The sequence below is a fragment of the Carassius gibelio genome, chromosome A1, assembly GCF_023724105.1.
Source record: "Carassius gibelio isolate Cgi1373 ecotype wild population from Czech Republic chromosome A1, carGib1.2-hapl.c, whole genome shotgun sequence".
NCBI classification, from domain to species: Eukaryota; Metazoa; Chordata; class Actinopteri; order Cypriniformes; family Cyprinidae; genus Carassius; species Carassius gibelio.
This window is the reverse complement of record NC_068371.1, coordinates 6,336,107-6,359,078: the sequence shown is the minus strand read 5'-3', so window position 1 is coordinate 6,359,078 and position 22,972 is coordinate 6,336,107. Positions and strand designations below refer to the sequence as shown.

Sequence of the window (22,972 nt, the reverse complement as noted above, 5' to 3'; positions counted from 1 at the left end):
AAGTATCATATGTTCTATATATTTATTAACTAAACAATACAATGACTAGGGACCCAAAGGAAGTAAAAGTACAGAAGTGGACAGGATAAACAATTACACTGTGTCCCTATTCTGCTTACGAAGGACAAAAATAGGACAATGACTGATCCCAAGCTAATAGTATTTTAAGGAATTTTGTCTTGCCACAATTACACTCTGCAAGCTCACTGGGGGATTTCATGGCACTATCATCCACTGGTTCGGAACGGTTTATAACCCTTAAAAATAAAGTATCCAAATCCAGCAATGCCATTCAGGAACCATTCTGAAAAGAATCCTTCTTTTCTTCTTCTTATAGTATGAAGAACTACACTCTTAAAAATGAAGGTCCCAAAAGGAGGTTTTCACAGCAATATCTTAGATAAACCATTTTTGATTTCTTAAAGAACCTGTCAGTGAACACTTCTTTAAAAAATCCATTTTGTTTTCTTAGTTAGAAGAACATTTTAAAATTCTAAAGAACCTTTATCCACTTTTTAAGAGTGTACTGTATCTATAATTCAGTGCTATAAAGTACAATTTGAATTTAAATGAGTGGGTCAATAAGGGACACCTTTTTCTTTGTGCCTTAAAAATGCATTATTATTCCCAAAAGTCTAGAAAGGTTGAAGGTTAAATACAAGATCATGAGCTACATATTTCTGTAGAGCATCATACATTTAAAGTAAAGAACATTCCCTCTAAATACTAACTAACCTAACAATAGCTGGTATTTCCGGATTATTACTGGTATTATTTTCCAGCCCTAATTGACTCCTTGGATTAGAGAAAGAGATTCAGGATGCTAATCCCTGTAATCCAATATAATCCAGGCTCCAATCACAATGGAAGATGCAGAATTAAAGCAGAGGGACTTTTGGAAAGCAAGAAATGAGGCTAACCTATGGAACAGCATAGGGGTGCCAGTTTTGACAGGTATCACTCTACCTGGACTCAGAAAACAACTCCATAAATATAGAAGCCTGTTTCTGTAAAATAAATCAAACAATTTAGAGATAAAGTTTGCAATAAAAGATACGTCACGTTGAGAAATATAAATTCGCAATTGAGGAAAATCACAATTATGAGAAATAAAGTTGCAAAAATTTGTAAATGTGATTGTGAATGAGAATTTAAAATATTATGTCCTCCTATTTATTTATTTTTAAACAATGTGGGGGAAATAGTTTTCCACACATAAATCAAATTACAGAGTGATGTGATATTTATGTGCACATTCTATTGGAATTACATTCATTATATTTAATAAATATAAGCTTGTGTGTGTATTTTTGGGTGTGTGCTGAACACAACACTTGTTTCCAACTCTTTTTGGCCTGTGCGTTTGCATGTTTACATCATGATTTATAGTTACCCATGCTTTCACACACAGCGGACCCTGTCATCTCTAAATCTCTTGCTATTCCACACCTTTACATTTATAGACAACAAATGACTGTAATTCACTTTGGCTGCCATCCTCTGTTTAATATACAAATATGTTGCCATTTTCCAGCAGATGAAAACCCCTTAAGACAAATAGATTTGTAATGCTGAGACCTCAGGTGCCTCAAACAAATATATCCAGTTCTACTCATATTGGGCCAATTAACTGTCAACACAATGATGCTAGCCAAATACACTAAACGTCCTGTGCTCTTGACAAGCTTGAGTTATGAGATGAAAGTGCGCAGAAATATTCAGGGTTCTGGATCATGTGAGGAGAGAAACAAAGACGGAAATGTGGTCATTATGGGCAGACACAACTAAATGCTTATGTATGTGTTCCCTCATTAGGCTGTTTAATTGAATTAGTCAATGACTAATGGAAGAACTCATGGCAGATAATAAAGAAATGAATCTATAGGGTGTGAAGGCATATTTAAAAGGCAGCTTAGATGTTCTCCATGACTGCTATTGTCTCCTAAACACAACTATCTCTTTCTTCTCGATCCCCTTACATAACTGAAATCTCAGAGTGGGTCATTGTGATGTGTAAAACCAATGATATCATTCCATGTCATGTCTGATTTTTTCCCTATTTTCTCTGACATGCAGAGGAAGATAACACCCTTGTTTTGGGCTCTAAGAATGCCTGATACAGCATGTCTGACCTTGAACATGTCAGAAAACAGCGATTTCCTGCTTAAGGTCAAAAAGAGGTTCCATTTTCCACATCCTTCTCTAAAAACATTATTTTTTTTCTTTGTATCACCCATTCTCTCTCTCATTTTTACCAAAGTCACTTTAACTAATTAAAGCTTAAAACTGCCAAGAAAGGTTAGCCTACTATGCAGTTTTTTTGTTTACCAGTATGCAACGGGGAATCTATTAAAAAAATAAATAAATAAATATTTCAGCTCTTTTAAGAGAAATGGGGGTAAATTATTCAAAAACACTTAGGGAAGGTGGTAACATAACTTAGATAGGAGTTTTTAATTATTTAGCATGGACAAACATTCAACTTAGATGTACAAATGAATGCTGCTTGCATTACAAATGATGCTGAAATATTCTATGTTGAGAAAATTTGCTGGAATGAGAGATATTACTTTGGAATGAGGGATATTACTTTGCCATGCTTTACTGCTACTTACAGAAACGTAGAAATTGCTATTTAAAAAAAAAAAAAAAAAGCTGCTGAATGCTTTGCCTATGTACAAATTTGAGGTATGATTATATATATATATATATATATATATATATATATATATATATATATATTTGGGGGGGGGGGGACAAAACAAAGCTGTCAACATTCTCAGCATCATTACTCCAGTTTTCAGTGTCACATGATCCTTCAGAGATAATTTTAATATGCTGATTTGCCACTCAATAAATATTTTGGTTTCACTTTATATTGTGCCCCTAATAGCTGTGCACTTACATAGTAACTAAATGTGTATGTAGTACAGTATGTAATCACAGTGTAAGTACACATTAGTACATAGTATCTACAGCTGTAATATTTCTGTTACCACACATATGTAACAACCCTCAGGATGGTTTGTGTAAGTACAAATGTGTAACAGGACATGCAACTACATTTTGTAACAACAATGTGCATAAGAGTAATTGGCACCATTTGATCCAGTAGGTGGAGATGGGTAGGTTTAGGGATATGTAAAGTGGGAGGAGTTGGAGCACCACTGTAATACCAGTGTACTTCATGGTAACTCCTCAGGAACTGTCCACTTAATATAAAGTGTAACAATCTGGACACCAACCACAATTTCTGCTGTGTAACAGAGTAATTACATGATAAATCTAATGTAAAGTATAACACTTTCGTTACACATTTGTACTTTCATTACCAAAAAGTGTTGTTTCCAATGTCCTGTTACACATTTGTACTTACACATACCATTCTGTAGGTTGTTACATATGTGTACCTGTAGTTACACAAACATTAGAGCTGTAGATACTACACACCAATGTGTACTTACACTTTTGTTACATACTATGTACACATCTAGTTACTATATAAGTACACAGGTATTAGGGGCACGTAATATATTGTTAGTGTCGAAAAGTTGCTGCTTAATACTTTCAAGATTCTTTGATGTATAGAAAGTTCAAAAGAACATAATTTCTTTGAAATATAAATCTTTTGTAGGATTATAAACTAGACTCTTGAGAAACGTAATGCATCCTTCCTGAAAAAATAAAAAGTAATAATAATAATTTACTGACTGATAACTTTTGAGCGACACAGTACAGTCTCTTCCTATCTCTTTCTTCTCAATTCTCTTACATAACTGAAATCTCAGAGTGGGTCATTGTGATGTGTAGAATCAATGATATCATTCCAGTCATGTATCATGTCTGATTTTTTCCCTATTTTCTCTGACATGCAGAGGAAGATAACATCCTTGTTTTGGGCTCTAATAATGCCTGATACAGCATGTCTGACCTTGAACATAATAATAATAATAATTTACTGACTGATAACTCTTGAACGATACAGTACAGTATATCCATATATCTTTATCTCTCACACACACACACACACAGATTCAGAGGACATGAACTGAAAGATGAGTAATACATTTTCAGACAGGCCTCAGTTTCCAGTCCTTTCTCTCAGCATCTATTTATTTAACTTTCTATCTTTCCAGTCATGAAGACTATAAGCACGTGCACAAAATTTACCAGCATAACTTTGTTTTCTGGTATGGACATACAGTGACGCCTCACTAAACTTCTGTACATTCACTGTCACTGCTACTGTAGCCCCAAATAACATTCATTAGCAATGAAGGGTAGCCATGGCCTTGCAGTGTACCGTTAGTGTTTAACATACCTTAGCAAGAGCTAAGAGGCTTGCGTGCAAATGTTGTGTGTGTGCTAGTTAGCTTGTGTGTGTATAAAAAGGCCTAATCTTTCATGTGTTTACCTGGTACACTTATGTAATCTGGGGAGGAATGGCTGGAACGAACAAACAGAAAGGTGTGAGTGGATGCTTACAAATGTGCACACACACTTGATGGTCGCAGACATTGAATAAGTGTCAGGGTAAACAGTGGTTTCTCTTGTAAACAAGTTTGACTTTATCTGTACTTTACGACACGTGCTCCATGCTACAATGTCGGCGTGTGTCTGTGGGTACTTGCTCAAACGTGTAAGATTGCATTCCCTGTGCCTTGCATTATAGTGTTTTAATGATCTGCGTTCTGGCGCCATTATTATATATATATAATGTATACATATATATATATATATATATATATATATATATATATATATATATATATATATATATATATATATATATATATATATAAATAAAACATGATTATATTTATAATCATACATTTAACATTTATAAAAGCACTATGTACGGTATACACCCACACACACACACATATTGAATAAAATGAAAAATATCTTCAGATATTTTAAATCAGTTTTGCTCATAAGTGCTATTAGTCTGCTACTACTCATTTGTTTCTGCTCTTAAACCGAACCTTTGTGGATTTTGTTCACACTTTCACAAATAAAAGCATTCTGTCCTTCTCTTCCTGCCGCTCACTGGCACTTTAAGTGTTATTTGGCATGTGCTTCTGAAATGTGGAGTCAAGCATGTAATGGGTAATCAAATGGAAGACTTTTACGCTCACCTCAGAACACAAACTCACACAAGATCTCACTCACATCCACAGACATCCAGACATGCACATGCACCAGAGGGGAAGATCATAAGGAATGCTTCTTCAAGGAATAGTGGAAGTTGGCAGACAGTAAAGGCTGTTATTATGATGTTCCAGTAGTTTTAGCCACTCAGAGAGAAAGAAAATTAGAGAGAGGATAAGAGCGAGAGAGTCTCTCCTCAATATCCTTTAAAGTGGCTACTGGAACCACAGCACGCTCTAATTTACTGTTTACATTGTCCTTCACCATACAGAAAAGCATATGTACATATTGGACACTTCAGTGGCCTCGTCAAAAAGTGCATGAGAAATTAGTGACACCAGGTTTAACCAGTTCCAGAGCCATGGCTCATGAGAAAGTATAAATGATATTTCAAGGCGCTTCTCACACCAATGAAAAGCTGACCTGTTCAGGTGATTGGAAACTCCAAACCTTGTATACTGTAAGTAAGTTTTCAGTATTTGATTTGATAATGTGTTCAACAACAATTCCAATTATAGGTTTTGGTTAACTTACCTCATTTTTTGGTCTAGCCCCAGAAGTTCCAGAGGGTCCTGATGAAGACAGCGATGATGATGAGCGATAAAGTGGGGTGTTTAGAGACTGGGAGGAGCCTGAAAGACTTCCTGCTGAATCCTGCATTTCTAAATCAACTTCCTGTTTAGGAAACAAGTAATACTGTTCTACTTTAAACATAAAAACACATACTTAACAATTGCTGAATTTAAATTCATATTTATTTAACATAATATTAACATAATTAGAAATAATTAAAAAAAGAATAAATATGAAAAAAAAAAAACTGTAAATACATAGAAAAAAGATTAACAGTTATATCTAATAATTTATTGTTAAACAGAATTGTTAAAATACTAACTGGCATTCTGTCAAATTGAAAGTTATGTGCACTATCAAAATAAAAGTACTTTTTCCAACATAATGGTCTATGCGAATGATAAATATATATATATATATATATATATATATATATATATATACAGTCAGGTCCATAAATATTGGGACATCGACACAGTTCTAATCTTTTTGGCTCTATACACCACCACAATGGATTTGAAATGAAACGAACAAGATGTGCTTTAACTGCAGACTTTCAGCTTTAATTTGAGGGTATTTACATCCAAACCAGGTGAACGGTGTAGGAATTACAACAGTTTGTATATGTACATCCCACTTTTTAAGGGACCAAAAGTAATGGGACAGATTAACAATCATAAATCAAACTTTCATTTTTTAATACTTGGTTGCAAATCCTTTGCAGTCAATTACAGCCTGAAGTCTGGAGATCAATTAGACATCAGCGTACGCTGGGTTTCATCCCTGGTGATGCTCTGCCAGGCCTCTACTGCAACTGTCTTCAGTTCCTGCTTGTTCTTGGGGCATTTTCCCTTCAGTTTTGTCTTAAAAAACCAAGTATTAAAAAATGAAAGTTTGATTTATGATTGTTAATCTGTCCCATTACTTTTGGTCCCTTAAAAAGTGGGATGTACATATACAAACTGTTGTAATTCCTACACCGTTCACCTGATTTGGATGTAAATACCCTCAAATTAAAGCTGAAAGTCTGCAGTTAAAGCACATCTTGTTCGTTTCATTTCAAATCCATTGTGGTGGTGTATAGAGCCAAAAAGATTAGAACTGTGTCGATGTCCCAATATTTATGGACCTGACTGTGTATATATATATATATATATATATATATATATATATATATATATATATATATATATATATAAAGGCAAATATATTGAACAACCACTAAAGAGTTTAGTTCTGGTATGAAATTCTGGTGCCTTGATGTCGAATATTTCATTATTGCAAGATTTGAGATGAAATTAGTGTATCACTCACAGAGATGATGTGCCTCTTAAAGTTGGGAGTACTATTGAGAGAGGAGCTTAGAGCATTCTCAATCTCTTCATCCAGCTGATCCAACTTCATTATTAACAGAACCATGGAGTCCAAACGTGACCTTTCTTTCTCCCTCTCCTCCCGTGAGCTCTGAAATGAGAAAAACATTTTTGTATAATCAGATTTTATTCGAGAAACATAACCTTAAAACCAACACTGACATTAATCTGATCACTCCCAATGACAATTCTTAAAACATATGTCACACCAGACCAAGCGGCGACTCGGGTGAAGACGAGACTTTTCCATACAAGCTAAGGCAACACTTCATTCAATTTTACCAATTTTTTTTTTTTCTCTCAGTGGTGGTTAATGCTATTAAAGGAAAAGTCCACCCAAATCCTGTCATCATTTACTTGTCATTTTTTGTGAAACTTTCTTTTGCCAATTGAAAATAATTTATATATATATATATATATACGAACCATACTGGCAGAATGGTTAAAGGAGGGTGAAATGCTATTTCATGAATACTGAGTTTTTTACACTGTTAAAGAGTTGGATTCCCATGCTAAACATGGACAAAGTTTCAAAAATTAAGTTGTATGTTTGAAGGAGTATTTTTGTTCCCAAAATACTCCTTCCGGTTTGTCACAAGTTTCTGAAAGTTTTTTTTCGAGTATGGCTCTGTGTGATGTTAGATGGAGCGGAATTTCCTTATATGGGTCCTAAGGGTACTTCTGCCGGAAGAGCGCGCGCTCCTGTTTAGCAGAGCACTGAGAGCACAACAGACTTCACTGATAAGAGTGAGAGCGTCGCGAAATGTCACAAAAAAGGAGTGTGTTTTTGGTTGCCAGGGCAAGACAACCCTGCACAGATTACCAAAAAAAAAAAAACAGCATTAAGGGACCAGTGGATGGAGTTTATTTTTACAGAGCATCAACGGAGTTGTGCAAGTGTTTGTGTTTGTTCCCTGCATTTCGAAGATGCTTGTTTTACAAACAAGGCCCAGTTTGACGACGGATTTGCGTATCGTTTATTTCTTAAGGATGATGCAATCCCAACAAAAAAGGGTCAGGATCGTGTGTTGGAACCGCAGGCGGTGAGTAAAACTGCTTCAAATATCTCTGCCTCCTTGTTAGTGCATCCCCTCCCATGCTGGAGACCCGGGTTCGAGCCCCGCTCGGAGCGAGTCGTTGCTGCTGCTGCTCTCGTTCAGTTTCAGCCTCGGGATCTGATTTTGGATCATAAATAAACGGCTGAATCTGACTGTTATCCATGGTTTGTTTTGGATGATGGTTTTTCCCTCACGGTAATGTCACAGCTTCAACATGCTCTCAACACAAAAGCCTACTGGCACTCGTGATTCTTTAGCTCCGCCCACACGTCACGCCTCCAGGCGCTCGTGTTTTTCCGGGAAAAATCGGTACAGACTATCTTTTTTTATGAATATAATAAAACTAAAGACTTTTTGTAGTTATGAAGGATGCAGTACTACTCTATAGGTACTCAAGATTAACAGGATATTGAGTGAAAACTAGCATTTCACCCCCCATTTAAAGCACACAGAACTACAGAGAGCGAGTGGTAGACTGAAGTAGTAATGCTACTCAAGCATAGAGGAATGATGCTGGCACTTGCCCCATGTCTGAACCAGGCCTGTGCAAACAGCCCCACACAAAGCAGTGCAGTGTGTAAAGGGCTTGCATAGCTTTTTCTGGTATTTACCCTTAATACACGCTTGTCTATCACAGAGCACACAGGGAGAGAATAAGAGACAGACAGAGAGACACTTTACTAATGATCTAACAAGCACACAAGCAATTATCCAAAACACATGCTTTGTCTCCAGTTCACTCACTTGGTATTCTCTGGCTCCAAAAATCACCATAAAAGGAGTCTATATGATTATTTTATAAGATTCACATGTACTATATATTATTTAAAAGTCACCCTCAAGCTCAAAATCTCAACCCCCATTCACTGCCATTATAAAGCTTGGAAGAGCCAGGACATTTATATATATATATATATATATATATATATATATATATATATATATATATATATATATATATATATATATATATATATATATATATATATAACTCTAGTTTTGTTTCTGTAAAATAATACAGTCATATACAACTAGGATGCCTAAATCATGGGATCATTTTCATTTTTGGGTGAACTGTCCCTTTAATATATTTATACTATAGGCATTCTTAACCCATATGACAGCTTTACATGAGAAACGGACTGCAATTTTAATCCTTGTGAAATGCTGTTTTGATACAAAACAAGCTAAAAAATACTGTGCTTTCAAATGTAAACTCTTTTTTTTTCTTCCTATTACAAGGATGAATCTGAACAACACATTATTGTGCTACTCATAACACATCAACTGACAGCAGGTCTAGAGAACAGGAAAAGCTCACACATTCATCCTGTCAGATGTAGGCCTACATTATTTATATATTATAGTATATATTGACTTTGTTGTGTGCTTTTGTCCTTTTTCAAGTATGTCTACATAGTTTCATCCAGTTTTAATTTATCGAGTTGAATTTATTTGAGTTTTAGTACTGTATTTATTACACTTTCAAATTTAAATGAAAAGGAGAAATGTTGCCTTTCAATTAGCTGAAATAAAATACGTTCAAGTTTACATTTTATTTCAGTTATTGCTTATTTTATTTGCAAATAAATAATTATTTTAATTGTATTTTAGTTTTAGTCAACAATTGTAACCATCACCAATTAACTAATATAAATAAATACATTTATATAATTAATGTATAAATAAATATTATTTTGTTATATACAGCTAAAAAGTCGTAAAATTTGAAAAAGGTTTATATGACTTTAAATAACTAACTAAACAAACACTTTAGTTTTTTTTTTCCATAATAATTTTAATATTCTGAAGTCATAAATTAAATGCACAGTATGAATGCACTTAGCATTAATCACAAACGAGACATCTTCAAAATCCAGATGGTTTCTCACTAATGAGTTTAAATGGAGAGCAAATCTAGACTTTTGCTTAGACCAAATTATCTTAGTTTTGCTATCCATAGCACTACCCTAGTAATAACATATTATATCTTAATTGCTTGTATTTTTTTATTTTCCCCAATGTATTTTAGGAAAATGGGACAAAGTTGATATTTTATTAAAATATTACTTTATCATCATCAGTCGAATGGTAGAGTCATTTTTTTTTAAAGTGACTGTATAAACAGAGATCGGTGCAACACCTGACAGTACACACTTACATTAAATTCCTGCAAGTAATGCATGAGAGTGATGGAACTACTGAAAGATTCCTCCCGATTAGTCTTGTGTGTGTGTGTGATATCAGGTGTTACACTGACCTCAGGTGGCATGCTTCTAGTAAGACACTACAGCTATAGACATTCTACAAGAAACGTATGTAGGTTTCACTATTAGAAACACCTCAATTTAGGAAGATTTTTTTTTTTTTTTTTTTTTTTTTTTTTAAGTTGACATTTATTCAAGGTTTTAATTAATTTATTGTGTTGTTTTTATTTGTTTTTGCTTTGGCTTTAAAAATCACATTCAAATAAAATTCATAATAATAATAATAATAATAATAATAATAATAATAATAATAATAATATTATTATTATTATTATTATTATTATTATTATTATTATTATAGGGTCAGAAAATAAGGGCAAGTGGGGCAAAATGTCCACATAAATGATAAGCATTAATAAGTATTCTATTCTAAGCCCATACATATGCACTAAAAATATGTAATATTCCCTCATTATTCAGGTGAAAAATATATTTACTATAACTGATATTGTTAAAAATGCACTAATCGAATCCAAGTGGCAAATGCTGCCCATTAATGGAGAAAGTAGATTCTCTGTCATTTTCTAGAAAGGAATTTACACATTTATTTGTCATTTTGATCCTTCTCTGTCCCAAAGGCCTTTTTTTTCATAAGGATTTCGAGAGATTTTTTTTTTTTTTTTTTTGAGACATTCTATTGCCACAAGAACAGCAAAGCAGGGACACACACACACACACACACACACATGGATTCTACACTCATGAGCACCTCTCACTAAAGTGACCTTTCCTTGACATTTTAACTAAGCAACTGCTTTTGCTTTGATAAACTTCAATATAAGTGCATTTTTATTTGAATATTACACTGAGAAACTTTCCTCAGTGATTTTAATGCTGCTTTTACTGTTTCTTATTTGTATGTCATTTCACTTGCACCAAAACTGACAGACCCCCAAATCATAATATGAAGTATAAATGTTTTAATTAAATAAATAGTTCACCAAAATATTCTGTATGAATTTCCAAAACAGTTCAAAAAGCTGATAAAAAGCATAAAGCAGTAATCCATATGACCCCAGTCGGTCAATCAACATCGTATGGCGTAAAAAAGCTGCTACTTTGTAAGAAACAAATCTATCAAAGCATTTTAACTTTAAACCATCACTTCTGACCAAAATATCCCCTATTTCTTATCACATCAAATTCCAAAAACATATTTGTTTACAAATGTCTGGGACTGTTTCTGATTATAAGCAGTGTTTGATCTGTGCATATAACTTTCCTGACTCAGATTATGTGACTTATTCACTGGAGAAAGTAATATGATGGATAGAGGACTCATATTTTTAAATCAGAAAGGTCTTAATTATGGGCTTGTATCTTACAAACATTCAGCTTTTTGATTCACAAGATGTTAATTGATGGAAAGGAGTTGTGTGGATTTTTGAGATGTTTTGAACAGCTGTTTACATTCTCATTCTGACGGCATCCATTCACTGCAATGCAATGATTCTTTATACAGTAGATGTGTGTGAAATTGTGGAAATAAGAGGACAGCACAGTTTTGGACAAGATTATATGTTTACAAAAAAGCAAACTAAATATAACAGTATGCTACTATTACTATTGTCTTGGAACTGCTTCCCATTTATTTTCCATTTAGCACAGAATAAGCCTGTAAGAGTCAGTGCTTTGCTGTTGATTTTGCAGATGAGAGCAAGAATTCTGCGAGTGTGTGTGTGTGTGGTAAAAGCTAGCTGCATGGATGCCTAAACTTTTCCATGACACACACACTCTTTCTCAAATGCTCATTTTCACTCTCATGTGATGCATGCTCCATCTCTGATATAAGTGACATCTATATCTTACCAACCCTCAAATGGAGAACTATACCAGAAAAAAGTGATTTATAGTGATTAGATATTTAACAGGTGTAAAAAAAAAAAAATTCTAAAATGTTCCTGTTTCAGTCTCTTTTAATGTCTTCTAGGGGTCACATTCCTACAGGCTTCTTCCTGTTTGGAGATGACAGAATTCCCACACTGTGAGATCTCCCAGAATCCTCCTGCTTTCCTCCTCTTTCCCAGAGATCTCTGGGGAATGTGCTTTTGACCAACTCAAATCTGTCCTCATTGACCCCACAGATATTTCCATATGACCTCAACATCTGAAATGAGTGTGTCCTGCAGAGTGACACATCGCTGGTTAGCCGCTAATATTAAATGGAAGCTGTCAGCAGCCAAAACTACTGCATAATCCCAGACAGACTTAGAGCAAAGAGAGCAGGGAATAAAACTGGACACATGACAAATCTCCTCAAAGATTTCAGGCCTTCACTCTTATTGTATTGAAATGATTTAGACACTGTGCATTAGAGGAACTGCATTTTGCTGGTTTGAACTTCACCTTATTTCAGAGAGAAGAAGTATATGAAGAGTCTGCATTTTAAAGATGTTGGAAAGAGTCCTCCTTTGAAAGTTGTTTGAAAGAAGTCTGTTATGTCCACCAGTATTTGATGAAAATACAATGAAAACAGATGTACTTCAAAATATCATTCCAATTTAAGAAAAGTTTTTTTTATTTTTATTATATGAATACATTAATTTTTGACTTGTTATAATGACAAAACTGATTTTTTTAGAAGCCAATTGTCCAGTATTTAATGCTATATCACATCCTTTAGAAATCAAGATTTCCCAATTTTTTCCATCATTTATAATTTTCCATCATATATAACCTACTGAGGAAAATTGCAAAAGTGTGTTGTTTGCAAACATAACCTCATCACAGATTTTCAGGAAATGGCATAAGCTTCAGCATTCCATTGGTAAACTCATTCACTTCAGTATCTGAAGTATTCTGCTGGGTATTTGGCCCAAGTCTTGAGCATGATATTACCGCATCATGTGACTGCAGCAGATGTCCATGTTTAAGTCGGACAATGACTGGGTGCATTATGGGAAGCAGAGAAACAGCTTCAGAATTTACTTCCTAATTACTGTGTTGGATATTATTGAATAAGGTCAAGTCAGAGAGCTGGTTTGTTCAAGGACACGGAGGAATCCTTTAACTCACTTCAGCACTCCGGACACAAAGAATAAACTGAAGATGTTGCAAATACTACTCAGTATAACTTTGCAAAATCGGAATTAGATTTATCTAAATATCTAAAAATCAGTTTCAACCAAGATTCTTTGGACATGTACCATAGTAATACTCTGACTTTCTGGATGATTTTTCCACGGAACTTCAATACATATCCTATAATCATACTGAATTAGGGCTGGGCGATATATCTAATGATATGATCATGCGCATCTAATCAGTAAAGCTGCTTCCGTGATCACCGCTAAAATAATTATCACATAATTGGAGTGGCATTAGAGCCGTAGATCGCTGACAAGCCACGCCATATCGCGTTCAATATCGAAGGCGATTCATCTGCGATAATGAACGCGATATGGCGTGGCTTGTCAGCGATCTACGGCTCTGTCTATTAAATGCCACTCCAATTATAAGCAGGTGATGGAGATTTTAGCGGTGATCACGGAAGCAGCTTTACTGATTAGATGCGCATGATCATATCCTTAGATATATCGCCCAGCCCTATGAATGATTACCATTTTCATTATTGTTCAAAAGGCAGCTCACTTAGGGTGCATTTATTTGATCAGAAATACATTAGAAGTACTCATATTGTGAAATATTATTACAATTTCATGTAATATATATATATATATATATGAACTTTCAGCATCATTACTTCAGTCTTCAGTGTCACATGATCTTCAGAAATCATACTAGTATGCTGATTTGGTGATCAATGTTGAATGTTGTGCTGCTTAGTTTTTTTGTGGAAACCTTAATACACTGTTTTTTTCAGGATTATTTGAAGAATAAATATTTCAAAAGAAAAGCATTTATTAAAAAAAAAATAAAAAATCTATAAATAACAAAAAACATATTTACTCTCACATTTGTTCAATTTAAAGCATCATTGCTAAATAAAAATATTAATTATAAAAATAAATAAAATAAATAATAATAAATTCTGACCTAAAACCTGGGTACTAGCATTTTTTACCAATAAAAAAAGAAAATAAAAAAGGTTCAATTATTTTGTTAGCATCATGCAGGAAACTTTATTTACCTTTAACTCTCTTTAACACACATACACAAACCTCCCACACGCAACTCTGAATCCATTAAGACCGAAACCAATTCATGGTGAGGTGATTTCAGCCTTGAAAGCAGTGGATGAAGAGATATTCCAGGTCAAATATGAAAAGGTAGCACTACAGTCTGATGACTAAATTGTACTTTACATTCTTCCTTTAGACATGCTTCCCCTGTGTTAAGCCTTCTTCATGTCTGTTTTGAAAGCTGCAGGCACACATTTCTAATCTTGTTTTGGTGGCTGGCCCGGATATAAAGCTTTTCTTAACAGAGGAGAGTTCTGAACTCTTGGCCTGGTCTCCCTTATGAAACAAAAATATATTGCAGTATATTGGAAAATATCATGTAATATATTAGGCATATATTCTTATATATATTTATTTTTTCCAATATATTGCAATATATTGAAAGCGGCAATCATTTGTATATTTTGCAATATATTATATAATATATGTATCATCAATATATTATTAAATGTATTATATAAAATATTTGAAAATAAAAAGGGAAAATAATATATTACAATATATATCACAATATATTTTAAGAAATATATTGGTAAATATATTTTCCTTTCGTAAGGCTTGAGTCCCCACTTGAATCATTTATTGGGAGTTGTAGCAATTGAAAATAAAAGGCACAGGAACTAGTGTGGGGATACCAGGTACACACACACACACACACACACACACACACACACACACACACACACACACACATACATACATACATACATAAATCCATATTTTATAAATAAATAAATACAAGTCCATATTTTAATCCCAACTGAGAGTGGTGTGTGAAAAATGGGTGAATTTTTTTTTTTTTTTTTTTCATTTCAGCACAGTCAGCTCTTCAAAATTATTCTGTCTTAAATGCCCTTTCAGAGCCAAGAAGATATCAACCGGAGTGAGACTCTGAGAATACATGCCCATGCCTACTGGACATTTTGAGTTCATTTGACATGTTCTTTACAGTAATGTTCCTTGTTTTGCAGGACATATTTGCACTACCTCAGGGCATATACACAATACAAACATCAATAGTTCTTTTCCTTATCCAACACTTTTAACAAAGCTCATCACCAGTATAAACTGTTGTTGAAAAATTTAGGAGTTAGTATATTTTTAACTATCCATTCATCATTGACCCTGAAAAAAAATGGCAACATGGTTTCCACAAAAATATTAATCATCACAAGTGTTTTCAACATTGACAATAAAAAAATAAAATAAAATAAAGTAATACAGCCTTGGTGAACTTGAGAGACTTGTTTCAAAAACATAAATAAATAAATAAATAAATAAATATAATTCCCCAAACATTGAGGTGTATGTATATATATATATATATATATATATATATATATATATATATATATATACATATATATATACACACACACACACATATATAAATACAGAAAAAAAATAGAAATTTATACAGGTTTAGAATTACATGAGGGGGAGTAAATGCTGAAATTGTGAACTTTTCGTTTCATTATCTTTACCTGCACTTTCCGTATCAGTAACCTTCACTAAAAATGCCAAACTGGTCAAACAGCTTTATCTGTTTTTTTTTTCTTCTTCTGGTTAACAGCTTAGCTATGTTTACAAATTAGCAAGACCAATGTGAAATATGACCATTGTAAAAGCATGAAAGAAAAAAATAAAACTTTTTAAGTTAAAGTTAGTCTTTTGTATAGGGCTGGTCTAGAAACTTTGTGCGGCTCAAGGCCAAATCAGTAGTACTCATCAGGGAGCTAATTATGAGATTGATCTTCATCATTAATATCTGTGTCATCATAATCACTATACCTTTGCATGATTTAATTATCTTTCTGTCTCTAAGGGTTTGTGAAAAGTGATCTTTAAACCCAGTTTGATGGGGTAAGGCCCTGCATTTATTCAAAACAAACTGACACATGAAAGCACGTATCTGGTGTCTACAATAGAGTGGCCATGGGTGGTTCATACAGGACACATCCTGGACAGGATTTTTATAGTGCTTAAAACATCCAAAGTAGTTTGATCAATAACATGCAAGATCTCCAGAGAACGATCAAAGTGATGCAAATATGCGCACGTGTTTGTTCGTTCATTCGTTCGACTTGAAGCGTAGCTGCACACCGATACTTGAATAACACCAAAAGTAAACCAAAGTACTGATTCGAAAGCATAAGGAACCATCTGCTTTCTATAGCTATCGTGAATGTCATACAACGATCGATCTACACAGTGCAAACAGACAAAATTTGGATATTTTAGGCAATATAGAAATCCTGGCAACAACGCATCCTGTTGAAGGGATAGTTTACCCCAAAATTTAAATTAGATGTTTATGTGCTAACCCCCTGGGGCATCCAAGATGTAGTTAACTTTGATTCTTCAGTAGAACACAAATTAAGATTTTTAGCTTCGGTCATTGCAGTCTCTCAGTCGTACAATGCAAGACAAATGGTAACATAATCTATGAGAGTAAAAAAAAAAAAAAAAAAAAAAAAAAAACAACTTAAAATCCATATTAAACACTGCGGCAAGCGAGTGAGGCTTCATCTTCTACTTTATACTTATAAGTGCATTAACGCCACATTGACCCTCTATCTACAATCTCAATTAGGAGTGTCAATGGTCCACTTGAAAGATAGGTGGCAGTAATAATTTATGCATTTGGCGGAGGCTTTCATCCAAAACGATTTACAGTGCATTCAGGATATACACCCTCCAGTATGTGTGTTCCCTGGGAATCAAACCCACAACCTTTTGTGCTGGTAATGCAATGCTCTACCACTGAGCCATAGGAACACTGCAGTAATGCACTTATAAATAGATTTATGCACTTATAAATCTAAACCACCATAATGCAAGAAGAAAAAGAAGAATGCCTCATGCACTTGCTGCTGTGAAGTGCGTTCACAAGCGTTGTAACATTTCAGACATTGTGTGAATCAGAGGTAAAAAAATAAATAAATAAACTATATAAATACTGTTCAGTTTCTTGCACAGACCGATCGTTTTGTGTCTTTACACATCAGTGTATCGTCACAAGCCACAGGGTTTAATTTAAATTTGTTTGTGCATGTTTTTTTTTTTTTTTTTTTTTTTTACTCATAATTTAATAATTATTCAAAATCATATAGAATTAAACCTAAGTGTGAAATGGATCAAATCGTTTAGATTTTGCCAAAAAAAAAAAAAAAAAAAAAATGAATTGTGTAAAACGTAGAAACTGTGAATTAAATCAATACTCTTGTCTACCCATAAATTCACACCCCAACTGTGTGCTCAATTTCATGCATACAGTCACGAACGCACAAACTCAAAGGGAGAGATAAAATGATCTCAAACAGTTGCTCAATATGGGGAGTGATTTTTGAAACAGTCATTGTGTAAGTGCCACTTAAATGATTCCAAGAATCTCAAATCCACCATAAAGCCCAGATTCATATTTCAACCCCCTGATAAATCCCCTGACTGACACAATCCAGCACATGCAGAGACAAATGAAAAGGGAAATACTTCAAATCATCAGCACTGCTGTGTTGAGCATTTAGTACCTCTCTGTCTTGGTTACTAAAATAATCCTTACTGTCTTTATTGCTAATTTATAGACAAGATAAGTTGGAATAAGTATGGTTCCTTCTGTTCTGATGTGCCAAACAGAAACTCATTCACTCAAGGACTCTAGTTGCTCACTCTGTCCTTGAACTCATAATAGTTCATGTCTCCATTAGCAGTGGAAAAGAGTTGTTCAAGGCCTTAAATGGCTCGTATTCACTCCAGCAATGTAACAAACACAAATCCCCATAAGAACTCCAGCCACCGGCCCTGGATTTCAGCCTCTCAAATAAATGACAATTACACCGAATAGTGTGTTTTGTTTGGGCTGGATCCTGTCTAATGGATCCTGCTGTATAAATAATAACTGTGTTTTGGACGACGCCTCCTGGGTCTTGTGGAACAGGACAAGGATGAATAAACACAGAAAGCTATGTTGGCCGATGTTGGCAAGCGGGCTGCTGTCAATCACCCATGTAAACACATAAAGGTAAAACATATATATGCATCAAGCACACTCACAACAGAACACTTGTCACGAATCATCTGACGCATAATCACTACACTTTTTCTTACGTACTCTAGTAGTGTCCTTTATGGTCTCGACTGATGCCAGTTTCTTGGACTGGGAAACATTCCACAGATGCACACGGCCAGAGATGTAAGCTTGAGTGATGTCATTGCTTTCAAAAGGGCGTGGCTGTGAGCTGGCATAGTAATTTAGGATGTGGTGCTTGAAAAGCATGGCGCTATTTAAATGCTTTTAATCAGAACTGTGTATACAAGCAAGCTCAAACATGGAGAAGGAAGAAAGAGTCTGCAGAAGAAACATGCTGGAACTGTATTAAACCAGCTAAAAATAAAAGCCAGCATGTATACCGGCCTCTCATGGAAAGATGTGCACTGTGCAAAAGACTACAGTAAATGTGGATATTTCTATTCATCAAAGAATACAATTATTAAGCAGCGCAACTGTTTTTAACATTGACAATAGTTTCTTGAACAGCAACAGAAAACAGTTATATAAAATGTTTATATTTTACAATAGGTTTGTTGCTTATTTAGCTTATATAGTTTAAAGCTGCAGTAGGTAACTTTTGTAAAAATATATTTTTTTTACATATTTTTTAAACCTGTCATTATGTCCTGTAGAAAATACATCGCTCCCGGTATAAAATAACCAATCAGAGCTGCGGTCCATAACTTTTCTTGTGTTCAAAATTTAGAAAAAAATGCATATAATAAGCGAGTACACCATGAATCCATTTTCCAAAACGTGTTTTTAGCTTGTCCTGAATCACTAGGGTGCACCTATAATAAGTGTTTATGTTCGGACTATTTTAGATTGCTTCGGGGGTACCGCGGCGGAGTAACCCAGTACCTTTGTGATTCTTCATAGACATAAACAGAGAGAAGTAGTTCCGGCTACGATGTTCTTCCGCAAGACGCAAGCAGTTCTGTTTATTAACCGCTAGAGCGTCAAAAGTTACCTACCGCAGCTTTAAGTCTACATGGTTTCTTCATGTAATTTATTGTAAAAGTTGAGTGAAAATCACAAGCATGATTACTTAAAATAGGTAATATCACAACAAGCTCAACAAGCCCCATCACTCACATTATCAGTCATGTTTGAGTAGGACAAAGTGCTCTCCAAATTGCAACACTCGAAACTATAGTACGAGTGGAGTTGCCCATGTGGGATATTCAGGTTTGAATCCAGTCTGCATTATCTCCTGATTCCATTCCCCTTCTCTGTCTCCCCCGTAACTTCTCTGTTCCCTCTACTCTCTATAATAATCTTGCAAAAAAGCCCCAAAATAAATAAATAAGAATACTGTGGACACAGTGTTTAATACGAAACTAATTTAAATCTTGTGATGCACAGAACTATGATGCATAAAATAGATTTAAATTTATATGCATGCTCATTTGCTTTGTTACAGACAATTTTTCTGGAAATTCCCTCAGAATTTCCCTTACTGACTGACTGATGACCTTCATAGGCATGACACATAATGGAATCAATCTCATGCGCAAAAGCATTTCTTTATATACTATATAACTTTTTTTACTTTCCTTGAGTAAAAATAAACCTTAAAAAAAAAAAAAAAAAAAAAAAAAAAAACACTTTACCTTCCTTGTGCGAAGCTTGACAAGGGATCCTTCAGCTTTTGGGACACTCTCTGTGTCTTTGGCTGTATTTGTGTATTGGTTTGCCTGATGTTCATCATAGAGTCCTTCAGGTTGAGGTTCTTCTCTTGTTGGCTCCTTTAGACTTATGTCTTCATCCTCTGAACTTATCAAATTCTCACAGTTGTTGGTTTTTAATTCTGCACTTGCTAGATTTACTGGCATCTCTACTGATATCTGAGCTGAAGCATCATCTCCCGATTCAGCAAAGGACCCCTCATGGATAGTTTGGAGTTTTGAGAAGCAGTCATGCCTCGTTTCCGAGATGTCAATTTTTCCAGATGGTTCCAGTAGAGAACTTTCACAAGCAGGTGGTTTAAGGCTTCCAATTATTAACATCTCATGATCAGAACATTTAAAAATGCCATCATCCTCCTGATTTTCATCGTCTTGACCTTGAGGCACTATGCAATGTTTGGACACTAGACTTGCTTTATTAGCATCTGAGCTAGCTTCTGGAATGTGCATTTCTTGAGAAACTGATGATGGTAAGTTTGGGATCACAGTTCTGCCTGTGTACGAACATTCAGCTAGCATTCCACATGTTAAAATCCTCCTTTTAGAATTTTCACAACATTGTACTTTCACAATATTACGTGGGTCAGCAGATTTCTGCTGTGAATCAGAGGTGGGAGGTTTATTAGTTATATATGTGAACTCGCTTGTGACACTCATGTGTTCATGTAGTAACATCCGACTGCCCACACTGACCTTCATCGTGGATTCAATATTTTCTGAAGTTATTTCAGAACAGTCAACTTTAACAGAGTTATTGTCCTTCAATGCATTTGATAAATCACTCGTTTCCTCTACGGGTGCGAATACTGCAGTAGGAGGTACATAATGTGTCAGGCTAAGTGAAGCAGATTCTTTATCCTTGTTTAGTTCCTTATTATCTGGATCTCCACTGTGCGCTTGCAAAGTTCCTGAAGCAGAACATTGCAATTCATCTTGATTTGCCACATAGTCTGAAGGTGGCCTGCTATCTCGGTCACTCTTATGCTGTGCTGTATCATTGACGGTGTCTCCTGGCATCAATGATTGGGACCTTGCACCTTCAAAGCTAGGTTGAGTTCCACCGTCAAACTTCTGCACTATCCTTGCCATCGTTCTTGTACCATCTCTGATATCCTCCTGGAGACAGGGTAATGTCAGAGGCTGGTGATGACTACACTCAGGCATTGAGGCACATCTACTGTGCTGATAATGCACATGGCAGCAGACCAAGTCTAGGTCATCATAGCTGTATTGTAATCCTATGCGTGGGGTAACATGATCCTCCCAGCTTTTCTTACGAACGGCAACAGGCATGACGAGTTCCCCCCACTAGACCATAGAGCCTTATTATTAAGGCCAACGGAAAGCACACAAACAAATACAGGTGCTTCTGCAAAGAGAGATAGTGAGAGAGAGAAAGAGAGAGAGGAATATTGAATTTGTCCTTTGCCGAACAAGTGCGATCTTCATATGTGAGAGAAATGAAAACGATATGCTTAATGAATGTCATTGGCATTGAAACTCGAGTGCTCTTAAACTCGTTTAGTCTGAAGAGTGTTTAGTGACTGTGTTACTGAAAAGTACACTGACAACTTAATGTGATGCCAATAACCTTTCGAACATCATAAATACTACATTTATTTTTGAAGTACTAAGTTTATACAAAGGAATGAGGAATTGGCCACTGTCTTCAACAGAGCTTTTCACACTGTATTTCCGATCCAGTCAAAAAAGATTTTTACCAATTACAGCTTAAAGCAGATTTCATAAACAGCTGTAGGACTGACTCATGAGGAAAAAAAAAAAAAGTAAAAAAATTGGATGAATCACATTTACCTTTGCGTCCAACTGTTGAGTCAGCCAAGCATTTCACCAGATCCTCCACCCACTCAAAAGTACAGTAAGAGTTCTCTACATTTTGTCATTCTTGATTAGCCACCAAGGACCGACTTCTCTTTAAAATTAGACCAGAAGGAAAGTCTCAAGATGGAAAGAAGTTCAGTAATAAAAGGCCATTGGGGGAAACCAAAAAGTGTGGTGAAATGGAGCTCTTACAGTCCCTCGAGTCTGATAGATCTTCTTGACGTATATGTGAAGTCAGCGGTTAGTGGCGAGCGTTCAGAGAAGGTCCTAACCAGGACATTCTTCTCACATCTGGCCAGAAGTTACTCCCTCTGTTGAACATCTGGTTGTGAGGTCCAACTTTCCTTTGGCAAGCACTTCGGCAGATTATTATTATTTTTCGATAAAGACAGTTATCTTGTGGTAAAGAAAGATAATCCTTAGTTGCTCACGTCACTGACATCCCAAACATACTTTGTGGTTGTTTGGTAATGTCTGAATCGCAGTATGAGCCTACTAGAGTAACAAAATGTTTTAATTTGAATATAAATAATGAAAACGTGACAAAACGCCAAGGCAGCAGACATTTAAGCAAATGGTCAGTCTAAGCACTAGTACCTGAATGCTTCTCCTCTTGCTCTGGCCTTGTGAGAGCGTCACTCTGTTTTGGTAGCGTCCGTCTACGGCGATGGAGCGGCCAGTTACCCACTCTCCCCGCCGTGTGGTGAGCTCACCCTCTGACACAGCTCGCTCTGTTCTCAAGCCAGCCAGGACGTCAAGGTCATGTGTCTCCAGGGATCAACAAATTTCTATGGTCCCATACAATGTTACAATCAAAAACAATTCCT

The 22,972-nt window shown here is 35.2% G+C and overlaps 1 protein-coding gene across 1 annotated transcript in view; it reads right to left on the bottom strand.

Annotated features, from left to right (window-relative positions):
- LOC127969488 (rho GTPase-activating protein 7) overlaps positions 1 to 22,594 on the bottom strand; it is a 96,187-nt gene extending 73,593 nt beyond the window's left edge. Inside the window, exons 1-4 of the mRNA XM_052571530.1 lie at positions 22,119 to 22,594; positions 20,229 to 21,672; positions 7,039 to 7,188; positions 5,686 to 5,826 (exon numbers count right to left, since the gene is read on the bottom strand). Of these exons, the coding sequence (XP_052427490.1) occupies positions 5,686 to 5,826; positions 7,039 to 7,188; positions 20,229 to 21,596 (1,659 nt within the window). The 5' untranslated portion in view covers positions 21,597 to 21,672; positions 22,119 to 22,594. The remainder of the gene's footprint in view (positions 1 to 5,685; positions 5,827 to 7,038; positions 7,189 to 20,228; positions 21,673 to 22,118) is intronic.
- Positions 22,595 to 22,972: the final 378 nt, after the last annotated feature.